At 51.6% G+C, this 20,529-nt stretch overlaps 1 protein-coding gene across 1 annotated transcript in view; it reads left to right on the top strand.

The window, feature by feature from the left end:
* Positions 1-15,311: 15,311 nt before the first annotated feature.
* The window catches only part of DOCK3 (dedicator of cytokinesis 3), a 164,362-nt gene continuing 159,144 nt past the window's right edge, over positions 15,312-20,529 (top strand). The window contains exon 1 of the mRNA XM_087825076.1: positions 15,312-15,348. Within this exon, the coding sequence (XP_087681202.1) occupies positions 15,312-15,348 (37 nt within the window). The remainder of the gene's footprint in view (positions 15,349-20,529) is intronic.

Genomic DNA, 20,529 nt, shown 5'->3' with positions numbered 1-20,529 from the left:
GAGGGGGGCCCTGGCTGTGGCATATTCCCCCAGCTCCTATCTTGACACCTCCCAGATTTCCGACAGAGCTCAAGGGCTCCGCAGCAGCGCACCCTCCTCCACCCCCATTTCCCTCAGGGAGTGGGGGAAGTGCGGAGATGCTAGAAGGCAGGGACAGGCTCACACTCCTGAGATGTGCGCTGCTTTCTGCGGGGTGACCTTGCACAAGTCCTCCAGCTTTCCTTCCTCAGTTTCCTCAGCTGTGTAGTGGGGATGGTGGTGCTCACCCTGGGAGTCATCTTGGGGCTCTGGCGGATGATGCACGTGAAGTACTGAATGGGGTGCTTGGCCTATGGCTTGTGCCCAGCACCCATTTGCCACCCCAGCAACCTTTGCCTTCACGGAGAGAAGTGCTTGAAGTCGCTCGAGGGAAAAGCAATCTAGCCCCAAACTTACCTCTGGGATTTTCCACACAGGAAATCAGGCTCTCTCCACCTGCAGGGCCTCACTCCCAAGGGCCTGCGCTCTAGAGCAGCGTCATATGGACTTAGGCTTCAAAGAGGGTGGCCTGCCCTTCTGAAGGGCATCTGGCTCCCCAGATGAACTCTGGGGGCCTCACGGAGACTGGTTCAGACCAATCCTTGTGTACTCTGTCCAGTGAGACAATGCACAGATGCAAAGGCAGGTGGGGTCTGTGCAGTCACGAAGCTGCAGAGACCCAGGCTCCTTCCCTTGGCTACTGAGTGCCCACTGTACCTGAGACCCTGTGCTGGGAAGGCCCTGTGAGCCGCGGACGGGTCTCATTTCAGGGAGTTCATACTCACGAGGGGGAAGAATAAAATATCACACAAACACTTGTTGAATCTCAGGCTTGAGACCCTCTGTGAAGGAAGGATGTGGCTTGGGAAGGAGGTGTCATGGGCCAGTTTAAGCCGAAAAAGGGAATATATGCACCCCAGTGCCTGGGAGTGTGCCTGTTAGGTGACAAGGTTGACACAGGGCTGCAGGGGCCCTGTGGGCTCCTCAGCTCTGCCTGTCTGTGCTTCTCCAGGGGGGCTGGCCTTGCTCCTTCACCGGCATGGCCGTCACACACAAGACCATGGCTTTAGCAGTCCCAGCATCTCCTCGGGTGTCTGCCTGCCTGCCCACCCCAGGGAAGGATTCCCACTGGCCACGCTTGTCCACTGCTGTGGTAGGGGAGAGGGCAGGCCTCCTCCTGTGCCCAAGTGGGGTGGGGTGTGCAGCAGAGGTAGTTAACAGAGGAGAAGATGGAGGGATTGCCCCCAAGTCTCCAGTCCACTGGGTTACTTCCAAGAAGAGCCCATGAGGAGCCTGGACTAGCGAGAAGCCCAGCCCAGGACTGGACCCCCAGATCTCGGGCATCAGGTGCAGTTCTCAAAAACCAAGGCTCCGAGGCTGGCCACTGCCTGGCCATGTCACCCTCTTTGGACCTCAGTGTGGCTTTCTGTGAAGTGGGAGCAAATCTCTGACAGGCATCTGGTATCAGGTGAGCTAAGAAGCCAAGTGGCCACACGTTGGAATCAGCCTTTTCAGACGCAGACATTTGTGTGGGCTCCATATGACTTGCCTGGGAGCTTTCAATAAAGAATCTGTAAGAGGTGTATTCACACGTGTGCATGTGTGTGTGTGTGTGTGTGTGTGCTTGCACGCACGATATTTCTTCCCAGGGACGCTCCCCCTGACCCAGCTGACAGCAGAGTTCTCTGTCTTGCAAACCTGGTGCTGGCTGACTTCCAGTGGCTGGGCTCATTGCTATTCCATACCAGCCCCTCTCCGCCCTCTATTCAGCCCCTCTGCTGCGGCATCACAATTGGGCCTCAAAATGCAGTGTGTCGCAGCCCCTGCAGGGGTCTCGAGGTTTCCAGGAGTGCTGGAAGCTCTCTCTCTGGCAGGAAAGGGGAGCAGACACAGGTCCTGGGTAGCTGTTTCTGGACCTGGCTGCCTTGGCTGAGCCTTTGCATCCCTAGTACATCCTCACAGCTGCCCCCACACCCAGCAGGGTAAAACTCTGCCCTTTGCCCCTTTGGGCAGCCTGCATGTTTACCCCTTGGAGTCGAGGCCAGCAGGCAGGGAAGGGTCTGGGAAGCCCACCGCCCACCCTGTGTTGGGGGTTATTTTGTTTAGAGCCGGGAGACCTCAGCGTTGGTTTATACGAAGCCTTGGGCAGGGCTATTCCACTTTTTAAGGTTCCCCATCAGTAAAATGAGACATTGGTGAGTCAGGGCCAGATAGCTGACAGGTTGTGGGAATACTCTGTGGTCTCAGGCATATCAAACACTTTGCTGGGCCTCAGTTTTCTAATCTCTTAAATGGGTGTAATCCTCACCAGGTGGGCAGGGCTGTGGGGAAAAGGGGAGAGGGGTAGCTAAGTCCAAAGACCTTGCTCACCAATGCAGCCTAAGTGTCTGGTAGGTGACCTGCCAGCTGCCAGGACTCTCCCAGATCCACTCGCTCTGTTCCCCTGACCAGGAGAAGGCAGCTGGTGACTCAAGGGAACCAATTTCCTGGGGCTCCAAGCAGCTGGTCAGGGCAGGTTAATTAGGGTGTGGGGCCACCTGCTGGTCACCCGGGTGAGCAGTCAGTAGATGCCTACTGTGTGCCAGAGCTTGAGGGAGCTGTGGTCCTGCCTGGGTGGAGGGGGAGACCACAACATCATGACGAACAGCTGCTGTTTATTGAGTGCCTACTGTGTGCCAGGATGGTGCCGGAGCTTTACCTGGGTCAGCTCAGTCCTCACATTCCCACCTTACACACAGAGAAACTGAGCCCCAAGCTCTTAGCCACTGCCCTCTCTGCTGGTGGAGGTCAGAGAAAGAAATGCTACTTTTGACTGGGGGCAATCATAGAAGCCTCCCAGAGGTGGTGACATATAAATTTAAAGGGCAAGCCAGGTTTGGATACACAAAGATTTGGGAAAAGGGAATTCCAGCTGCAGTTAGAGCCCTTGTCTGATTGAGTTGCCTGCCTGCCCTTGGGGCTTCTGTCTCTCTGAAGGTCCCTGGCAGGCCAGAGTCTAGCGGTCTATGCAGTGGTGCTGGCCAGGGCTACTAGGGAAGACAGGTGAGGCAGAGGAGGCTCTGTCCAGAGGCAGCCAGGCAGCCCCAGAGAAGCCGTCCTCACGGGGTCATGAGGGGGTCCAGGGACTGCGGGGCACAGGTGCTGCTCGCTGCACAAGATGAGGGGATGGGCTGGCCCAGCGTGTCTCTTGGGACAGGCCTCCCTGGGCTATTGACTGGGGCAAGCTAAGCCGATGGGAGTCCTTCTATAATGACAGAGCCATAGCCAAAGTGGGGTGACAGACGGGAACAGGAGGGTCAGGGAGAGTCTCTGAGAAGGGCACACTCAGTTGAGGATGAATGACAAGAAGGTGGCTGCAAGTTTTTTTCAAGTTCAATTTATCATTTTTTTCTTTTACGATTAATTCTATGTCTTCTCTGATAAAATTTTACTTATCCTAAGTTCACAAATATATCCTTCTATGTTTTTCTTTCCTAGGATTTTAATTTTAGTTTTTACATTTGGGGCCATGACCCACCTGTAATTGATTTTGGAGTATAGCAGGAGCTCAGGATTGAGTTTTATATTTTTTTCCATATGGATATCTAGACAGTACCATTCTTGTGTGTGTGTGTGTGTGTGTGTGTGTGTGTTAATCTTCACCCAAGGACATTTTTTCCATTGATTCTTTTAGAGAGAGTGGACGGGAGGGAGGGAGGGAGGGAGGGAGGGAGGGAGGGAGGGAGGGTGGGAGAGATTTGTGGTTCCACTTACACATCATTGGTTGATTCCTGTGTGCACCCTTGACTGGGGATCGAACCCACAGCCTTGGCGTATCAGGATGACACTCTAACCAACTGAGCTACCCGGCCAGGGCGGGGTTCATTTTCATTTCAAATGACCACTTTCATTTCAAGACGCCATTAGATTGTCAAGGTGTCAGGAGGGCAGCCAGAGGGATGGAGCTTGAGGCACAGCCTTTAGGTCACAGCAGGATGCCAAGGGAACCCAAAGCTGGGAGACCAGGTCCGAGAGACGAGAAAGTGGAGAGGGAAGGAGAGGCGATTCAATCCTGGGACACAGGGTAGGGGCGTAAAGAGGAGCCAGGGAAGTAGGCTGAGCGGGAACGGAGAGGTAGGAGGAAAACCGAGAGTCCCTTTGCTTGGAAGTCTCTGGAAGCAAGTGTTTCAAGGAAGGGACCATCGCTGCATTGGATGTCACTAAGCACAAAAGAAGGGCAAGGACAGAGAAACAGCCATCAGATTTTCCATCACAGACAACCTTGGCGTTTCAGCGCAGTGATAGGGCTGGAAGCCCGGCTGGCGAGGCGGGAGCTGGAGATGCGGACGTGGAGGCGGTGAGCACCGGGGAGGGCAGTGGCAGCCTTTCTCCGGCACCCAGTGGGGAGCCCTGAGGAGCTCCGGGCACCCGGGGACAGCCCGAGCCCTCACTGGCCATGGCCAAAGGAAAACGGGGCCATGTGCCCTGGAAGTCAGGGCCTGGGCCAGCCAGGGTGGATGTGTAGGCAGGGCAGGCTGGGGGGAGAGGAGAGGCTGAGGCACATAGGAACCATGCCCGGTGCTGTCCCTGGCTCTCTATCACGAGAACCCAGCTTCTAGAAACCCTCCGGGCTCATCAGCAGAAGGGGTGAGCTCCAAGGAGGGTGGGAGGGCAGCCCCCAGGGTGCAGGGCCGCGGGGTGCAGAGCCGCCCAGCTCCAGGTCCTGCCTACGCGTGTTATTTTCCTGAGAACGCTGCACTGCCTTGTATAGGTAAGGTCGTCGGGAAAGCCACACACGCTCCTTGGGAAGCTGCAGGAAAGGGGGAAAGCTGCTTTTCTTGGTCTGTTTTACTCTGGCTTGTTTCTACATGCAACCGCTCTCGCATAATTATAACTAAGCTGTGAACAGAGTTTGGGGCCTGATTATTTGCCTCTGAATGTTACATAATAGACATTCTCCGTGTTGATACACGGCTTCCGCTGTTGTGATTGGGTGCGGGGAATCACATGGGTGACACCTCGTGTTTAATTAATTTACTCCATCGTGGTATTTGGGTTACTTTCAACATTTACAGACAATATTGTATTGATAATTATGCCGGTGGAGCTTTCCCTGCATCTACTTTCACAGAACTAATGTTTAGGGGGTTGGTGATACCCACTTGCCATAGAGCTTGGGCAGGGGTCACCTAGACCCACCCCACTGAGGGACACTGCACGAGGCCACTTATTCTCATTTTCCCAACTGCCTGCACACTGTCATTTAAATTTTTCTTTTCATTTGATGGGCCAAAGAAGGGGTCTCATTGTAGCTCCCATCTGTCTTTCTGTTTAATTTTTCTTTTTACTCCCCCCCCCCCATCTGTCTTATTTTGATGGTTACAGAAGATGCTCAATTTCCCATTTGTTCCTTTACTGGTTCTATTTCCCCTCGTGGGAGGGAGCAGATCCCATCCAGTGACTCACACTTGTAACTTTCCGAGTAGTCTCTCCCAGTGGCTCCCCGGGGCCTGCGGGCTCTGCTCACCCACTGCTGCGATCCAAGGTCAACCTTTGTGTCTTCCTGGACTGTCTCCCGCTCCCCTGCCAACCAGTTTCCATGGCTGCGTTCTTCTTGCTGAAGGCTTTATGTGGGCTCTTCTGCCCAGTTTTTAGTGCCACATCCCCAGGCCAGACCCACATCCTGACATTAAGGAACCATGGACCCGTCACAGCAGCCTCTCAGCCTGCCCCGCAGATTCTCCCCTAAGTCCGCATTGATCTGCCCCCGGTCACTTCTGGACCCGGCAAGCCTTTGGCAAACATTCGTAGACCGACTGACTGGCTAATATAGTCTCTACTGACTGCTAGGAATTCTCTGTCATCCGTCTTCACCCACCTGCCACCTCTCTCAAGGAAATCTCGGGCTCTGGCCACGCTGGCCTTGTGGCTGCTTCCTACCTGTCTTTGCTTCTCTCTGGGCCTTGGTTCATGAGACCTCCACCCAGAGTGCCCCACTTTACTCCTGAGCACTGTCCAACCAGCCTCATCCTCTGAGATCTTGCCTCTTCAGCCAACCCTTCCTGGATCTTTCAGTCCACTTGGCCTCCCTGCCTCTGAACGTCCTTAGCATTTATTGTTTACAGGTGCTCTCTGAGAGGTCTCTCAATAAGTAGTCCCCTTGCACCCATCCAACTTCTGAACGAGTTGAGAAATAAAAACTCAGATGGAAGCCAAAGCATCACCTTCTTTGCCTATGAAGGCTTGTGGAGGAAGCAGCTTAGTGTGAGGCCAAATGGGCCTGTGAACTGAGCCCAGAACTAGGCCGACCTCCCCCAACCCAGTGTCACTTGCTCTGGGTGAGTGAGGCCTGGGGTACCACAGCCAGTGGACATCAGCACATGGAAAGGAGCCTTAGGAGTGAGACACCCACTCCTTCCTCTACAGTCCACTCCCCAGAGACAAGTGCTGAGTCCTGTCTGGAATTCCTACCTAGTTCCCTTTTGTGGGCTTTGTTGCTTCAGCTCCTCTGGGAGCTCCTTGAGGCTAAGGTATGCACAGTTTTCTTTCTTTCTTTCTTTCTTTCTTTCTTTCTTTCTTTCTTTCTTTCTTTCTTTCTTTCTTTCTTTCTTCTCTCTCTCTCTCTCTCTCTCTCTTTCTTTCTTTCTTTCTTTCTTTCTTAAATTATGTTTTTATTGATTTTTAGAGAGAGAGGGAGGGAGAGGGATAGAGAGATAGAAACATCAATGAGAGAGAAACATCATCACCCGGCCGGGCGTGGCTCAGCGGTTGAGCATCGACCTAGGATCCAAGCGATCGGGTTCAATTCCCCGTCAGGGCACATGCCCGGGTTGCGGGCTCCATCCCCAGTCGGAGGCGTGCAGGAGGCAGCCGATCAATGACTCTCTCATCATTGATGTTTCTCTCTCTCTCTCTCCGTCTCCCTTCCTTTCTCTGAAATCAATAAAGATATATTTATTAAAAAATCAACAGAAAACACATCATCGATCAGCTGTCTCCTGCACGCCCCCCTACTGGGGATGGACCTGAAACCCAAGCATGTGCCCTGACTAGGAATTGAACCAGCGACCTCTCGCGTACTGGGTGACGCTCAGTGGTTGCACTGAGCACACCAGCCAGGCTCTGCACAGCTTTCTTAAACTCGCAGTGCCTTCCAGTGGCTGAAGAGGACTTGCTCTCAGCGAGCCCCTCCTCCACGCACACTCACTAAGTCTGAAATTCTCTTCCGAGGGCCTTATTTCTGTGTCAGTGCTGGCGTAAGCAGATGGCAACTGGGAATGAGCAGGGATGTAACCACTGTCATTCACTCAGGCCTCAGTCAGGAGGGTTACAGGCCCCCTCCTGAGAGCAGGTGTCCACGGCGGTGCAGGGCGTGGGGGGCACAGTTACGCTCGGTGCCCTTGTACGAGGAATGAGGGGTGAGTCAAACAAGCGGCTGGGATGGCACCACATGCTTTGCTTAACTCACACGTGTGCCAAGAGCCTCCTTTGGGCCGTTAGTGGACTCACTGGTGAATGATCGGATCATCCGAGCCCGGGGGGTTAGTTGTTTTCACCTGGGCAGGGAATTCCATGGACGGAGCCGGGTTACAAGTGCCACTGCACCGCTGGCTGCTGCTTTCCAGAGGAATCTGAGCCCTCGCACAACTGGGAGCCCCCTGACAATGCCTGGATTCCAGAACTGTGGGTGCCTCACACATCACTGCGCCACGTAGTGTTAGAAAAAGATTTCTCTAAAAATAACCACCGAGGAATATTTAATTTGATAGCAAGACTGTGACTAATGCGTGAAACAGAGTCTGTGTGACAAGACACTATAACAATGGGGAGAAATTCATGGCTGACCTTTAAACAAGTGCAAAACGACCCAGAGCGAAGCCCTGGCAGCCGAACAGCCCGTGGCTCTGGGAAAGCTGGCCATGAGTGGGGATGCGACGGCCATGGAGGGGAACCGATGGCGTATGTGGTTCTCAAGGAATCATGGAAATAGCTCAGGAGAATCAGTACCTCTTGGTGTTTGAATAGAGAGAAGGGGCTGGTGCTGAGCTAAGTGCCGGCTGGTGAGAGGCGGACGGGAGAGGCAGGCCCAGCTGGATGGGGGAGGGGGGGCGAATCAGCTCCCACAGCCTGGTCCCCCAAGTGTGAGGAGACCCAGCGTTTCTGGGAAGCGATCTGAGTGGGTGGGGAAGGGCATGAGGTTCCAGTGTGGAGCGATTACTCCCCCTGTGCTACCTCGGTGTGGAGAGTGCCACAGGCATTATCCTCATAAGCGTTCCAGATGGAGAAGCTGTTATCACGCCCACTTGGCCGAGGAGGAGACTGCGGATAGAGTGATTGAGCTGCTTGCTTGGGGTCACCTGGCTGGGAAGTGTCTGGCGCTGGATGTGAACTGGGAGACCTCAAGCTTGACTCACCGTTGCCAGGTCACTTAAAACCTGAAAAAGTCCAAGGGCCCGCAGTAGCCTAGACTGACAGGTTGGGGTTGGGGTCCCAGCAAGGGCCACCTGGTAACTAGTTCTCATGGAAACTCACCATGGCTCCTGGTGATTTTTGACAGGTGTCCGGATCCAGGTCACTTCTCAACCGTTCCACAATCATGACCGTATGTTATAAATTCTGACCACCGCCCTCAGGGCTAACTGGGGGATGAAACCCTCTCCATTTCTTAGCCTTGCTCTACCTCAGGGGTGACAGAGGGAGAACTGGTCCTTCTGCTCCCGGGCCAGGGTCCTGCATGTTCTGAGTACACATCCAAGGTGTGTAGGAGCCGGTTCTTTCAAAAATGTTTTTTGCGTCCTGTACTCCTCAAGGAGTTTAGCACCGGCCCCTGATCGATTTCAGGGCCGGTTGTTAATTGGCGTACTTTTCTGTCCCTAGACCCTTAACGTGGGCAGGGCTGTGAGTGACAAGCAAGGTGCTGAGGTGGCAGTTGAAGTAGTGGGGCCCAGAACCCCTCCTAGGCTCTGGAGAGTGGGCTCTGTCGGGAGGAAAGGGCTCTTCCCTCCGAGCCTGGGAGAGGAGGGCTGAGCCTACACTCAGGTGGACCATCTTGAGAATCGAGGAAGGGCTGGCCCAAAGAGGAGGGGAAGCCTGCCGTGGTCCAGGGTGAGGAGGGGTTCTGCACGGCCTTAGTTTGGAGAGTTGGGAAATGAACAAATATGTGGCTGCGCCCAGAGCTCAAGGGCATGGGCCTTTGCCTAGGCTGTTCCCCTAACAAGCCCAGGATCTCCTTGAGGGGCCTGCTCCTAAAGCCTGGTCTTAACTCACGTCTCTCGCCTCTGCTTCTGGCCCAAGGCCCGGCAATGGTTGCTGCCCCAACGTCATGGGACCCAGCAAGCCCTGAGACACAGCCCTGCCTCCCACTCCCACTCCCACTCCCCCCACACCTCTTCCCACTGTCCACTTACTCTCTCACTCATCGCATCCTGATCGCACTGCCCTTTCCATACCACCAGGCCTACCTCCCCAAATGCTGCTCCCTCTGCCCGGAGCGCTTTCTCGCCTCCTTGACTTGGCTGATTCATCTGCGTGGTCAGGCTCCAGTTTCCACATTGTTTCCTCCTAGAAGTCTTCCCTGACTTACCAAACTAGGCCAGGCCCCTTGGTGGATGCTCACTTTGTACACTGTACTCTTCTGTCCTAGTACTTATGCCTTTAATTAGAGATTCGTTTGTGTGATAATTGGTTCAATGCTCCCCCCCCCCCCCAACTAGATGGCAAACTCTGTAACGGGAAAGACCGTGAACTTTTTCCGCTCTGGCCCATAATAGGTGCTCAGTAAACACGGGGTGAATGATTGACTAACATTTCCCACACGTCAGGGTGAAAAGTGGGTGAAGTGGTGGGAACGGCCCCTGTTCCCTTTGTGGCCCCAGCCCCAGGACAGTTCAGAGACGGGGCAGGTGCCGCTGCACCCGAACAGGCTTTGTTTTGCACTTAACTCAAATGAATTGGTGAAGGCATTGCAATTGGTTGCTTTTTATGTGTAGAGAAATTACCTCTGTCCTGATTTGCAATATCTGTGCTATTTTGGGCTGTTTTTCTCTTTTGGGCCCATTTGTATTGGAGCAATAATTTCACCATTTGGCTATGCAGAGGGCCCAATTAATATTATAAATATGGTCCCATAAAATTCACTTCTTGACATTAGAACGTTTTGTTGCTAATTACTCTCCAAGGTTTTTTAATTTCGATTCCTCCTTGGTGACTTAGTGCAGAAATTCAAGGGCACAGTTATTTCCCTCGAAGGGGAAGGAGACCTAAGTAACGCCAAGTTTCTATCTACTTGCCCTTCCTGCCGGGAGGACCTTGGTTTTTTAAAATTTATTCTATCTCCTCCCACTTTCCTGGACAGAAACAAACAACAAACCAATAAAAACTCTGTCGGAACAAAGGTATACACATTTCTGGGGGTGGGGGGGGGGGGAATCACTCATTCACTAACGTCTTCCTTCCAGCAATATTTACTGAGCACCTGTTATGTGTCGGCTCCTGTGTGCTAGGCCCTGAGGATGCCAAGTAGAATCCAGCGTTGCAGTGTCTCCAGGTAGCTCAGAGTCTTGAAAGAGCGGGGAGGGAGTGCTGAGGAGCCTGTGCCACGTCCGGGGTGTTTCCTATGCTGGGGCTGGATAGCTCTGGCCCATCCAGATGTGCCACATCGGTCTCCAGAGGTTGAAGTCAGGGAAGCTTTGGTCATCCCTCATTCGAAAGCTCCTGGCTAACTGCAAGGAATTTGCATTTTAATATTTTGAATGGGTTGATAAAATAGGAACAGATGGCTAAAGCTTGTCATTTTAGGGAAAATAAAGAAATATTGCACTGCTTAATCTGTCTCTTTTTCACACTCTTCCCTATGCCCTTCCCGCTGCAAAGATATTCAGATGCAACAAGATTTAAAGCAAAATACTAATAATATCCTCTTAGTCACTTAGGTCTCTTCACCTGGAAGGACCTGAACAGTGTCAGCCATCTCTGGGAGGAGAGTTCCTAAAAGTTGATGCTTTGGGGGAATATAAGGGGTGGTGGGGAAGTGAGACCCGCTTGGGTGTCTCTCCGCCATGAAGAAAACTAACTCTGTAGATGCTTTATTTTAATTTAATTTATTTTTAAAATATTTTTTTTATTGATTTCAGAGGGAGGAAGGGAAGAGAGAGAGACACACAAACATCAATGATGAGAGTCGTCATGGATTGGCTGCCTCTTGCACGCCCCGCACTGTGGGGATCGAGGCCACAACCCAGGCATATGCCCTGACCGGGAATTGAACCGTGACCTCCTGGTTCATGGGTCAACACTCAACCCCTGAGCCACGCCAGCCAAGCTGTAGACGCCTTATTAACCGGAGCAGGCCAACTCCTAAGGAGCCCAGCGGGGCAGAGCCGAGCTGGGTCACACACGTTCCTGGGCCGCCCGTCTCTCCACCCGCCGCTGGGCTGCATGTGGGCGTGAGCTCTAGCTGCAGGCAGCTCCGGATCCAGGCGAGGCAGACCGTCACCACGGTCACCTGCGCCTCACCTGGCTCTGCCTCTCTCCCCGCTGCATTCCCCTGAAGTTCTCCCCCTGCTCTGCTTCGACAGAGCGCCAGATGAGGTGAGATCAGCTGCTGGGAGAGGGCCTTGCTCGCTGCTCCGGTGCCCGGGCCAGAAGCTCGCCGGCTTCAGTAGCAAGAGCCTCCAGGATGCTTCTGAATAAACATCATCTTTGTGGCCACACATTGTTTTATGAGCTGAGTCATCAGGCTGGCTGGCTCTCTGAATGCTGCTGATCCTCCAGGCAGCAGAAAACAAGGGGGGAAGCTAAGGGTAGCCCATCGGGCTTTGCAGAGGACCAGCCTCATTCGCCGAAGGCCACGGGGATGGGGTTTCCCATCGTGGAGTTTGTTTATGGGACGAAATTGTTCATTAACTTGAACAGAAAAAGATGCTGCTGTCTGCATTATGTACAAAATCTGTTTGGTTATGGGCTATTTTTAATTGACAATAATCTTAAAAAAGAATTTCCTGCCGAAGACTCGATTCCTTTCCCGCTCATCAAGTTGCAATTTACCATCAGAGGCGATGAGTTCAAAGTTAAGTCAAACTGTAAACTTTTTGGTTTCTTAGCTAAGTTGTTCCACCACGCTTATCTTTTATATGGCTACTCAATAGGATGTCTCGATGAAGTTTTAATTAAAGCCAATGTGCCTATATCAAGGAAATGTACTGTAACTAACGCAAGCTTCTGAACTTGGAGGTTTGTGACTGGCAGAAGCAAACTTCACTCTTTTTCCCCAACGTATTTTACTGTGTCCTCAGGAAACATACAGGCAGCTCACCCACCCCAGAGTATATAGGAGGAGCCGGATTCCTGTTAGGCGGCAGCCCTGTGCCAGTCGCCGTGTGGGGTAGAACTAAATGAAGAGCCATCTTTGCGGCTGAAGGACACACTGACCTCTTGCGGGAGGGCGGGATGCGGGAGTGCCGCAGCAAAGGCCCTTGTGGGGGGGCAGCTGGGGAAGCTTTCCTGGGGGAAGTGGCCCTGGGAGGGTGAGGAGGCCCCGTGTTTCAAGAGAGGACAGGACACTGTATGCAAAGGCCCAGCCAGAGCCAGGGAATAGCAAACGCTTGCGTCTGGAGTTGGGATGGCCCTGGGGACTTCAGGGAGAGCCGTGTCCAGGAGGCGACGGGGCCAGAGAGCAGAACTTCCAGGACTGAGAACCAAAGGAATTGCATTGAAACAAAGGGATCTGGAGTGGATGATTCTCCTTCGAAGTCAGATAAAGAGGAGGAAGAGAGAGGGGCCGGGGGATGAGGTACCCACAGGGCAGGTGTTCCCAGGACCGCAGGAGCCTGTGCAGCAGAACAGAGGAAAAATGGGGGACAGGGGACAACAATGGTGCGGTGGGCCCCTGGGGATCCGGAGACGGGGCAGACGGCGAACCTGGGTGGGTGGCGGCGAGAACATAAGGAAGAGTGGGTGGGAAGGAGGGGAGGGCAGGGCGCCGAGGGTCCTGATGTTCAGAGGCAAGCTGGAGGTCAGCTCACACGCAGGGAGGGGTGTGTATGTGCCGGTGGGAGCCCACCGAGAGCCCGAGGAAGGGCTCAGAGCAGATGCCGTGCGTACAGGAGAGCAGGTGCGCAGTCCTGCTGAAGGCTGATTCTCCACAATGTGTGCTATGCCCTTTTGGTTCATCTAAAAAAAAACAAAAAAAACAACCAGAAAAAAACCCCTAAATTTAGTACAAACAGCAAGACAGTAGGAGTCTGGGACTTATCAGATGCCCTCTGAGTTGAGGTGTGCGGTCGTCGATTGGGACTGTCTTCGTCTGGGGAAGCTGCCATCTGGGATGGATTCAGGCGGGGAACAGGGGAGGAAACTTTGGGAAAACCCATCTTTAGGCTCTGAGACTGTCATCACATACATCAGCTAATGGAGTGAAACTAGGGGATGAAATAAGAGCTTTAAGGTTGTTCAGAAGGTCTGTGTAACTTGGCCCCGCTTGCCGTATAACTCCCTGGAGGAAGATCTCTGGGAATGTGGCTTCATTCCATGGTACACATTCCCTGGTAGCCGTTGGGCAGGGGTCTGTCTTCCTGGAATAGTGAGCTACATAAATAAGGATATTTCTTTTACTATGTTCTTGGACCAACAGAAAAAGAGCATCTAGCTGTTGAGGAACACAATCATTTACAGAACATTTTTCTGGGGGCAGGAGTGGGCAGCCTCCATTGGAGAAGGAGTCTATAGGAACTTGGAGTCGGTGGTAACACGGTAGCCCCTCCTTATCCACCGATTCAGTTTCCACAGTTTCACTTACCTGCCTTCAACTGCAGCATGAAAATATTAAGTGGGAAAGTCCAGAAATAAACAATTCATAAATTTTAAATTGCATGCCATTCTGAGTATGGCGCTGGAACTCCACCCACCACGTGAATCATCCCTTTGTCCAGCGTATCCTTGCTCTAGACACGCTCTACCGATTAATTACTTAGTAGCCTTCTCGGTTATCAGATTGACTTGTTACTGTATCGCAGTGCTTGCGTTCAAGTAACATTTATTTTACTTAATAACGGCCCCCAAGTGCAAAAGTAGTGAAGCCGGCAATTTGGGTATGCCTAAGAGAAGCTGTGCAGTCCTTCCTTTTAGTGAAAAGGTATCTCACGTTCGGGGAAAAATGCGGGGTTTGATACTATCCGAGGTATCAGGCATCTACTGGGGGGCTTGGAATGTATCCCCCCATGAATAATGGGAATGACGGAGGCTACTGTAATCCGGGTGAGCAGGGTCAGGCTGGAAATACCATGTGGTCCAGACATCGTTGGAAAGGGTAAGTCCTGCAGTGGCCACACTATCCTGGTCTTCGACGAGTGGTTGACCTAGCGTCACAAGGTGATATTTGCAGGCATAAGAATGAACAGATTCTCAGGGAGGAGAGAAAGGGGGAAAGTTTTGGGACCTCGGGGCCAGAAAGGCAGAGGCCTGGGAGCAGCAGAGGCAGTGCCCCCGGCAGGGACCCCTGATCCCAAGGAGGAGGCGCCTCCTTTTCGCAAGGCCACTGCGATGGTCAGTCCCCGGACAGTTTCCGCGCAGGCTAACTCAGCGAGACCAGGGCCTCGAAGGCCTCCGAGACCCCAGAGCCGGGGGCACGAGTACGTCCCGCCTGGTTCTCCCGCGGCTGCAGCGCCCCACGGGGCCTTTCGGGGGATGGGGCTGTGACAACAATGCGGGTGACCCCGGGGGTCTGAAAACGGTGCCATTCCCTCGCTTTCGGCCCGCGGCGATCTCCGGCGCCCCGCAGGAGGCCGCAGACCCGGGGGCCCCCCACCTGCCGGCGCGCCCCCCGCGCTCCCCGCGCCAGCCGGGCCCCGACCCGCGCCGCGCCGTCCAATCGCCTCTCGCGGATTTCCCTCCGCCGGCGCGGGGCGGGTGGGCTCTCGCGCGGGCTCGGGCGGCGCGAGCCCAGCGGCGCGAGCCCCCGCGCCGGGAGCGGCGCATGCGCGCAGCCCCGCGAGCCCGCTGAGGCGAGCCGAGCCGCGGCGGCGCCCGGAGCCAGCGGCGAGCTGTGAGGCGGCGGGCGCGGCGGCGACGGACAGGTGGCGAGCCCTCGCCCGCACCGCCGGGGACCCCCTGGGTCGCCCGCGGAGCCTCGCGGTCCGGACGTGGCGGCGGCGGCGGCGGCGGCATCCCGGGCGGCCTGTGAGCGATGCGCCACCCACTGCCCCGCGCCGCCTGACCGCCCCCGCCTCGGCTCGCGGTGCGCCACAGCCGGGCCCGCGGCCGTCCCCGCCGCGCTGTCGCCCGGCCGCCGCGCCCGCGGGGCCGCGCCCGGCCCGGCCATGTGGACCCCCACGGAGGAGGAGAAATACGGCGTAGGTAGGTGAGGCTCCGGCCTGGCGGCGGCGGGGTCCGGGGGACGCGCCCCTGCCCCGGGCCCGGCCCGCCCCGCCTCGAGTCGCGCCCGCGCGCCCCCGGCCCTGCCCGCAGGCTGCGCGGCCTCGCCGTTGGGCGAGCGCGGCGTGGGGACGGCGCGGGCCGGGGGCGCGGGGCGCGGGGGTGGGATGGGGGCGCGGGCGCGGGCGCGGGGCGGGCGGCAGGGGGCGCTGGCGGCGCGGCCTCGGCAGGTGCGGCGGGCGGGCCGGGCCCCGCGGCCGCCCAGGTGCCTGGTGCGGGGCACCGGGCAGTTTTACCCAAGAAGCCAAAGGCTGGAAATCTGTCCTCTCCGCTCCCAAACCTCAGTTTCAATGAGTTTCCGCAACCAGGTTGAGGAGCCCAATGTTTATTTTTGAACCGGAGCGTTAACCCCCCCCCCCCAAAAAAAAGCCGTTAACATTTTCCCGATTCAAGATTTTACGGACATTTGATTTCACATGTTTGATCTGTTTTAATATGTTTTGCCTTCAGTATTACGAATAATTGGCTTGCAGTGGGCAGGGGTTTGGGACCCGCCTCGGTGTGAAGTCGGGTGTGCACTGAGCTCCCGGTTTTGTTGCACCCGTTTTTAGATGAGACATTTATCCCTCCTAGAACCCCCATTTTAACCTGTTACAAGTGTTAAACCGCAGAGCTTAAACAATTGTTACAACATTTAGTATCTTTAAAAGGAGCGTTAAGTAATTTAAGGGGTCGGATGTTACCTTTACTTTCATAACGTCCGAGCTCTGTGGCGGTGACGTGATCGAGGAGCCCCAGGCACACTGCATTACTGTAAGTCACCTGTCCTGCTGTTCAGCTAGAAACATTTAAAATGTGGAGTGTACAGTTTCCTCCCCCCAAGGTGTAATGGAAAAGGATAGACGGGTAACCCGTCGAAGCAGGTTTTTTTTTGTTTCCCGTTTTGACTGCAGCTAAATCAAGATTTAGTTCACGGTGCAGTACAAAAATCACTTTTCCAACCGGCGGTGGGAGCAGACGTTTAGGAGCACCGTCAGGCGAGTCGTGTGAACACGGAATTTATTTAAATTTAAGGACCCGCCGTGAAATCTGTGCGGGTAGAAAAATCTTGTTCTGGAAGGTAACTTTCTGCAGTTTTTAATTAGCTGAGCTGTCTTGGCATAATAACATGGGCTGGGATGGAGGTGATGAAAGGAGCCCCAGGGCTGGAGTCTCTGCCGGGCAGGAATTGGGACGTGATGCCAGGAGGAGGGCTTCACCCCGGGGGCGGTTCACCCTGTCTTAGAGCTTTCCCTGAGTGCGAAATAGGTTCTGTGAAACCGAGGGTTGATGGCCTGCCTCCTCCCTGACTTGCTCTCAGAACTGCTTGGCTGGGATGGTAAACAACTGATGTGGAAGGTGTCGGCTGTCTGTGGTACCCAGTGTCCTTTCTTTTGGGGAGGAGGAGTCCTGGGGTAGTGTGGGGTTGGCAGAGTTGTGAGTCTTGGCTTCTGTTTACTGGTGGTGTGGGCAAGTTATTGAATCATTTTCTTAATGTGTGAGTTGGGGATAATGCTTACCTACAGGGCTGTGAAAATCAAGTGAGAGGCTACCAAGTGCTTAATAAATGTTAATTTCTCCCTTTTCCCTTAGTACTTAGAGTAGTAACACGAGGTAGCTCTTTCCTCAGGTGTGCTAGTTCGGAGCCCGGGGCAGTGCAGGTTACTCCAGGTAGGCGTACGAGCATCTCAGCGTCCTGGGATTTGGTATGTGATTGACTCAGGAGGATGGAAGGAAATCCTTGACTTCCTAGGACTGTGGGTTTAGCTTTAGAAAGATTGTTATTTCCTGCGTAGGGTCACAGCATGGCCACAAGGAAGGACTTAAATGCTTGTTAAATGAGAGACAGTTATTCTGAAGGCATTAGCAGCTGTGCTTTAGTATAATTTAGCTGCCTTTCTGCCAAACAAGGCAACTCTCTTCTTACTTCTCTCATCGCTTTCTTTTTCTGTCCTTTCCTCAGTTACTGTTTGAAAGTTCTTGTATAAATTGTTCAAAACTCAGGATACATGTTTCCCCCCATAAGCGTGTTAGGGCTACATTCCTAGGCGTGTTCATAAAAATCCATTTCAATTTATAATGTAGCTTAAATATTGTGCATAAAGTGAAAAAATAGTCAATTAGAAGTGGTATGTTAGCTGCATTATTTCTTTAATTGCTAACTTGAAAAATCTGTTATTATTCCTGAGAAAATGTTTTGAGTTCCGGCTTTGATTTTTATGACCAACTTGGAGCACAGATTTCTGTCTCTGCTTGCTGACCCTTCCTCCTTACAGCAAGCAGAGAGCGCTCACAGGCACTTAGCACCAGTGGGAGGGGTGCTCAGACGTTGGTGCAGGAGGCAGCCCTTGTTGCAGCAGCGCAAAGGAGTTTTCCCACTGCACTGGCAAAGTTTGGCATTGGTAAGGTTTTGGGGATCCTGTAGTAATAGCTTACTGCCTTTTAATTTTTATTTTTTTAAAAATAATTTAGAAATTCTGCACAGGTTATAACATTTTTAAATTATCTGATTTATTAACTTAGGATAAGGTGATATCCGAGCTTTCCTTTCAATTTAATTTTCTGTGGTTGACTTTAGAGGGAGGGAAGAAACCTGCACTTTTTTGAGGATCAAAAAAGTCAGCCCAGCCATGTGCTGGGGATTCTCACTTAGGCTGCACCATGTAGATTCCCAGAGCAGTCTTAATGCTATCTTCATCATACAGATAAAGGAATAATCCCAAAGGCCGTTAGTCCTTTTGTCCTTCAACAATTGACTATTCCCTTTAAGTTTCTTCTTGGCAGTGGACAATATTTTGTGATGCACTTGACTCTCTTGCTGTTCTTTTCTAGTATTACAAGGGGCTTGTTCTTTACTGAACCCCTTTACTCCATATTCTGGCTCCTTATGTCACTTCCCCTGCTAGAGATTGTCTGCTTTCCTTCTGTGGCTGTGAATGCTTGGAAAGCCTTGCGTCCTTTCATTTTTTATTTTACCTTTCCACGAAGCTTCTTGTTCTGAAGTACATTAGGTGAGAAAAATCCAGCTACTTTTGTGAAACATCTGTCTTTTCCTATATTGATTGCATCCATACTACCAAATATGGAAACCAAAGACCAAGAAAGTACTTTTCCTACCCTCTAATAGCACCAGCAAGCACCACCATAAAAAAACCAGTGCAATTAATCTCTTAAAGTAGAATAGCAGTAAAGGTTGAATACATACATATTAGTTTGGCATCTTAGCAGTGGAACCTGCTTCAGAAGGTCATCTTTTTATTCTGCTTAAATGAGGCAAATTTTTAAATAATTCAGGGCATTTGTTGCTTATTCCCACTTGCTAGACCTTGGAAAATTTTTCCTCATTACCAACCAGAATGCCTTATATTTTAGTTTTGTCATGTCATATTGATTTTTTCTAATTTAAAAAGTAATGCGTATTTTCTTTTACCTGATTTCCTTTTGCTTTATTTTCTCCAGATAAGGGGGGAAAAACCCCAACACTATTTTATTTATTTATTTATTTAAAAAGCGTTGAGTCTTTTTTGGGGGTTAATCCTCACCCAAGGATATTTTTTCCATTGATTTTTGGAGGGGGTTGGGGAGAGAGAGAGAAAGAGAAAGAGAAATCTTTGTGAGAGAGACACATTGATTGATTGGTTGCCTCCCCCTGACCAGGGCCAGGGATGGAACCTGTAACCCAGGTACATGCCCTTGACCAGGATCAAACCCAAGACTGTTTGGTGTGCAGGCCAATGCTCAACCACTGAGCGACACCAGTCAGGGCAAAGCTTTGAGTCTTTAAGAGAAAATTAATTTATGAAGTTTCTGTGGGAACGGAAAGAACCAGTGTTCACCAAATTTCACTAAATCAGTTGGTAAATGGGCTACAACTCAGTGAAATCTGGTGAGGGTGGTGGGCTCTTTAGTTACCTGCTCCATGAGGCAATCCCAGCCTTTGAAGCCTCTGAAAAGGCCCCATACCTCTCAGAGGGAAAGACATCCTCTAGGGCTAGAGAAGTGTCATATGCCCAGAACTGTAGTTTGTTCTGAAAAGTGAGGATGTGCTTAATGTGTTATGATTTAGTGTTTACAGGGAACTCCCACCACATGATTCTATTTGAGCCTTATACCATGGTATCACCTCTCCCCTCGTACTTAAACAGATGAGAAAGGAACTTCAACAGAGAGAAGTTAAGCGACTGTGATCTAAGGCGCTTAAGCCAGTAAGTCCTGAGTTGAGATTTGAACTTAGGACTTTGGGATTCTAAGTCACAGTTTCTTTTATTACATGGTGTTGCCTTTGAAAGGAGTTTTTTAGTAGTGTATGTCTCTAAAAGATAAGGCATTCTCTATAGACTTTTCAATAAATTGGATAGTTATATTTAAGAAATTTTATTTCTATATTAAACATTTTTATAAGACTACATAGTATTTAGTGTTCTGTTTCTAAATGGGATGATTTGTATTGATAGTGAGTACAGATTCAGGGCACGACATGTCAGAAGGCAGGTTTTTAAGCAGCCCTGAGGAGTATGTTGGGTCTATCACCCTCTTTCAAAGACATTGTTAGTAGGGAGGAAAGAAGTTGAATTTAGCAAACATTTTTTGAGTTCCTTCCCAAACCAAGAGGTCTTTGTTTCGATCTGTCATTCCTTAAAGCAAACAGGAAGTGATTAACTAGAAATTATCAACATTTTTAATAGAAAAGGCAGTATACAACAACATTCTATAGACTATTCAAATAATACAGCTCATTTTATCATGCAGTGTTTTAAGAGAATGTGCTTTAGTAACATTAAGCTAAATTGTAAACAAGAGACCATTTTCTATCTAGCAGTTTTAGACACATTCTGAAGTATGACAGTCTCAAAAGAATGGTCATTGAGGTTGAAAGTACTTTATACTCATACTATATTTTTGCATTGGTGCTGAGTTTTAATTTTTAATGGTTTGTATTTTGAATATTTTTTCAAATTCTTGTGTCTTTATTCTTGATTATAAAGATATTCCATTTGATCTGAAATTACTCCCAATGTGAAAGCATTATTAGATATGCTATATTAGAGCTTTAATTCCAATGTTGTGCCTTTACTGAAATGAACAAACGTGTTTATGATTATACTCTCAAGACTCTTGCATAAC

Source organism: Miniopterus natalensis, chromosome 15 (genome assembly GCF_054644295.1).
Source record: "Miniopterus natalensis isolate mMinNat1 chromosome 15, mMinNat1.hap1, whole genome shotgun sequence".
NCBI classification, from domain to species: Eukaryota; Metazoa; Chordata; class Mammalia; order Chiroptera; family Miniopteridae; genus Miniopterus; species Miniopterus natalensis.
The sequence above is the reverse complement of the archived record's forward strand: the minus strand, read 5'-3'. Positions and strand labels throughout refer to the sequence as shown.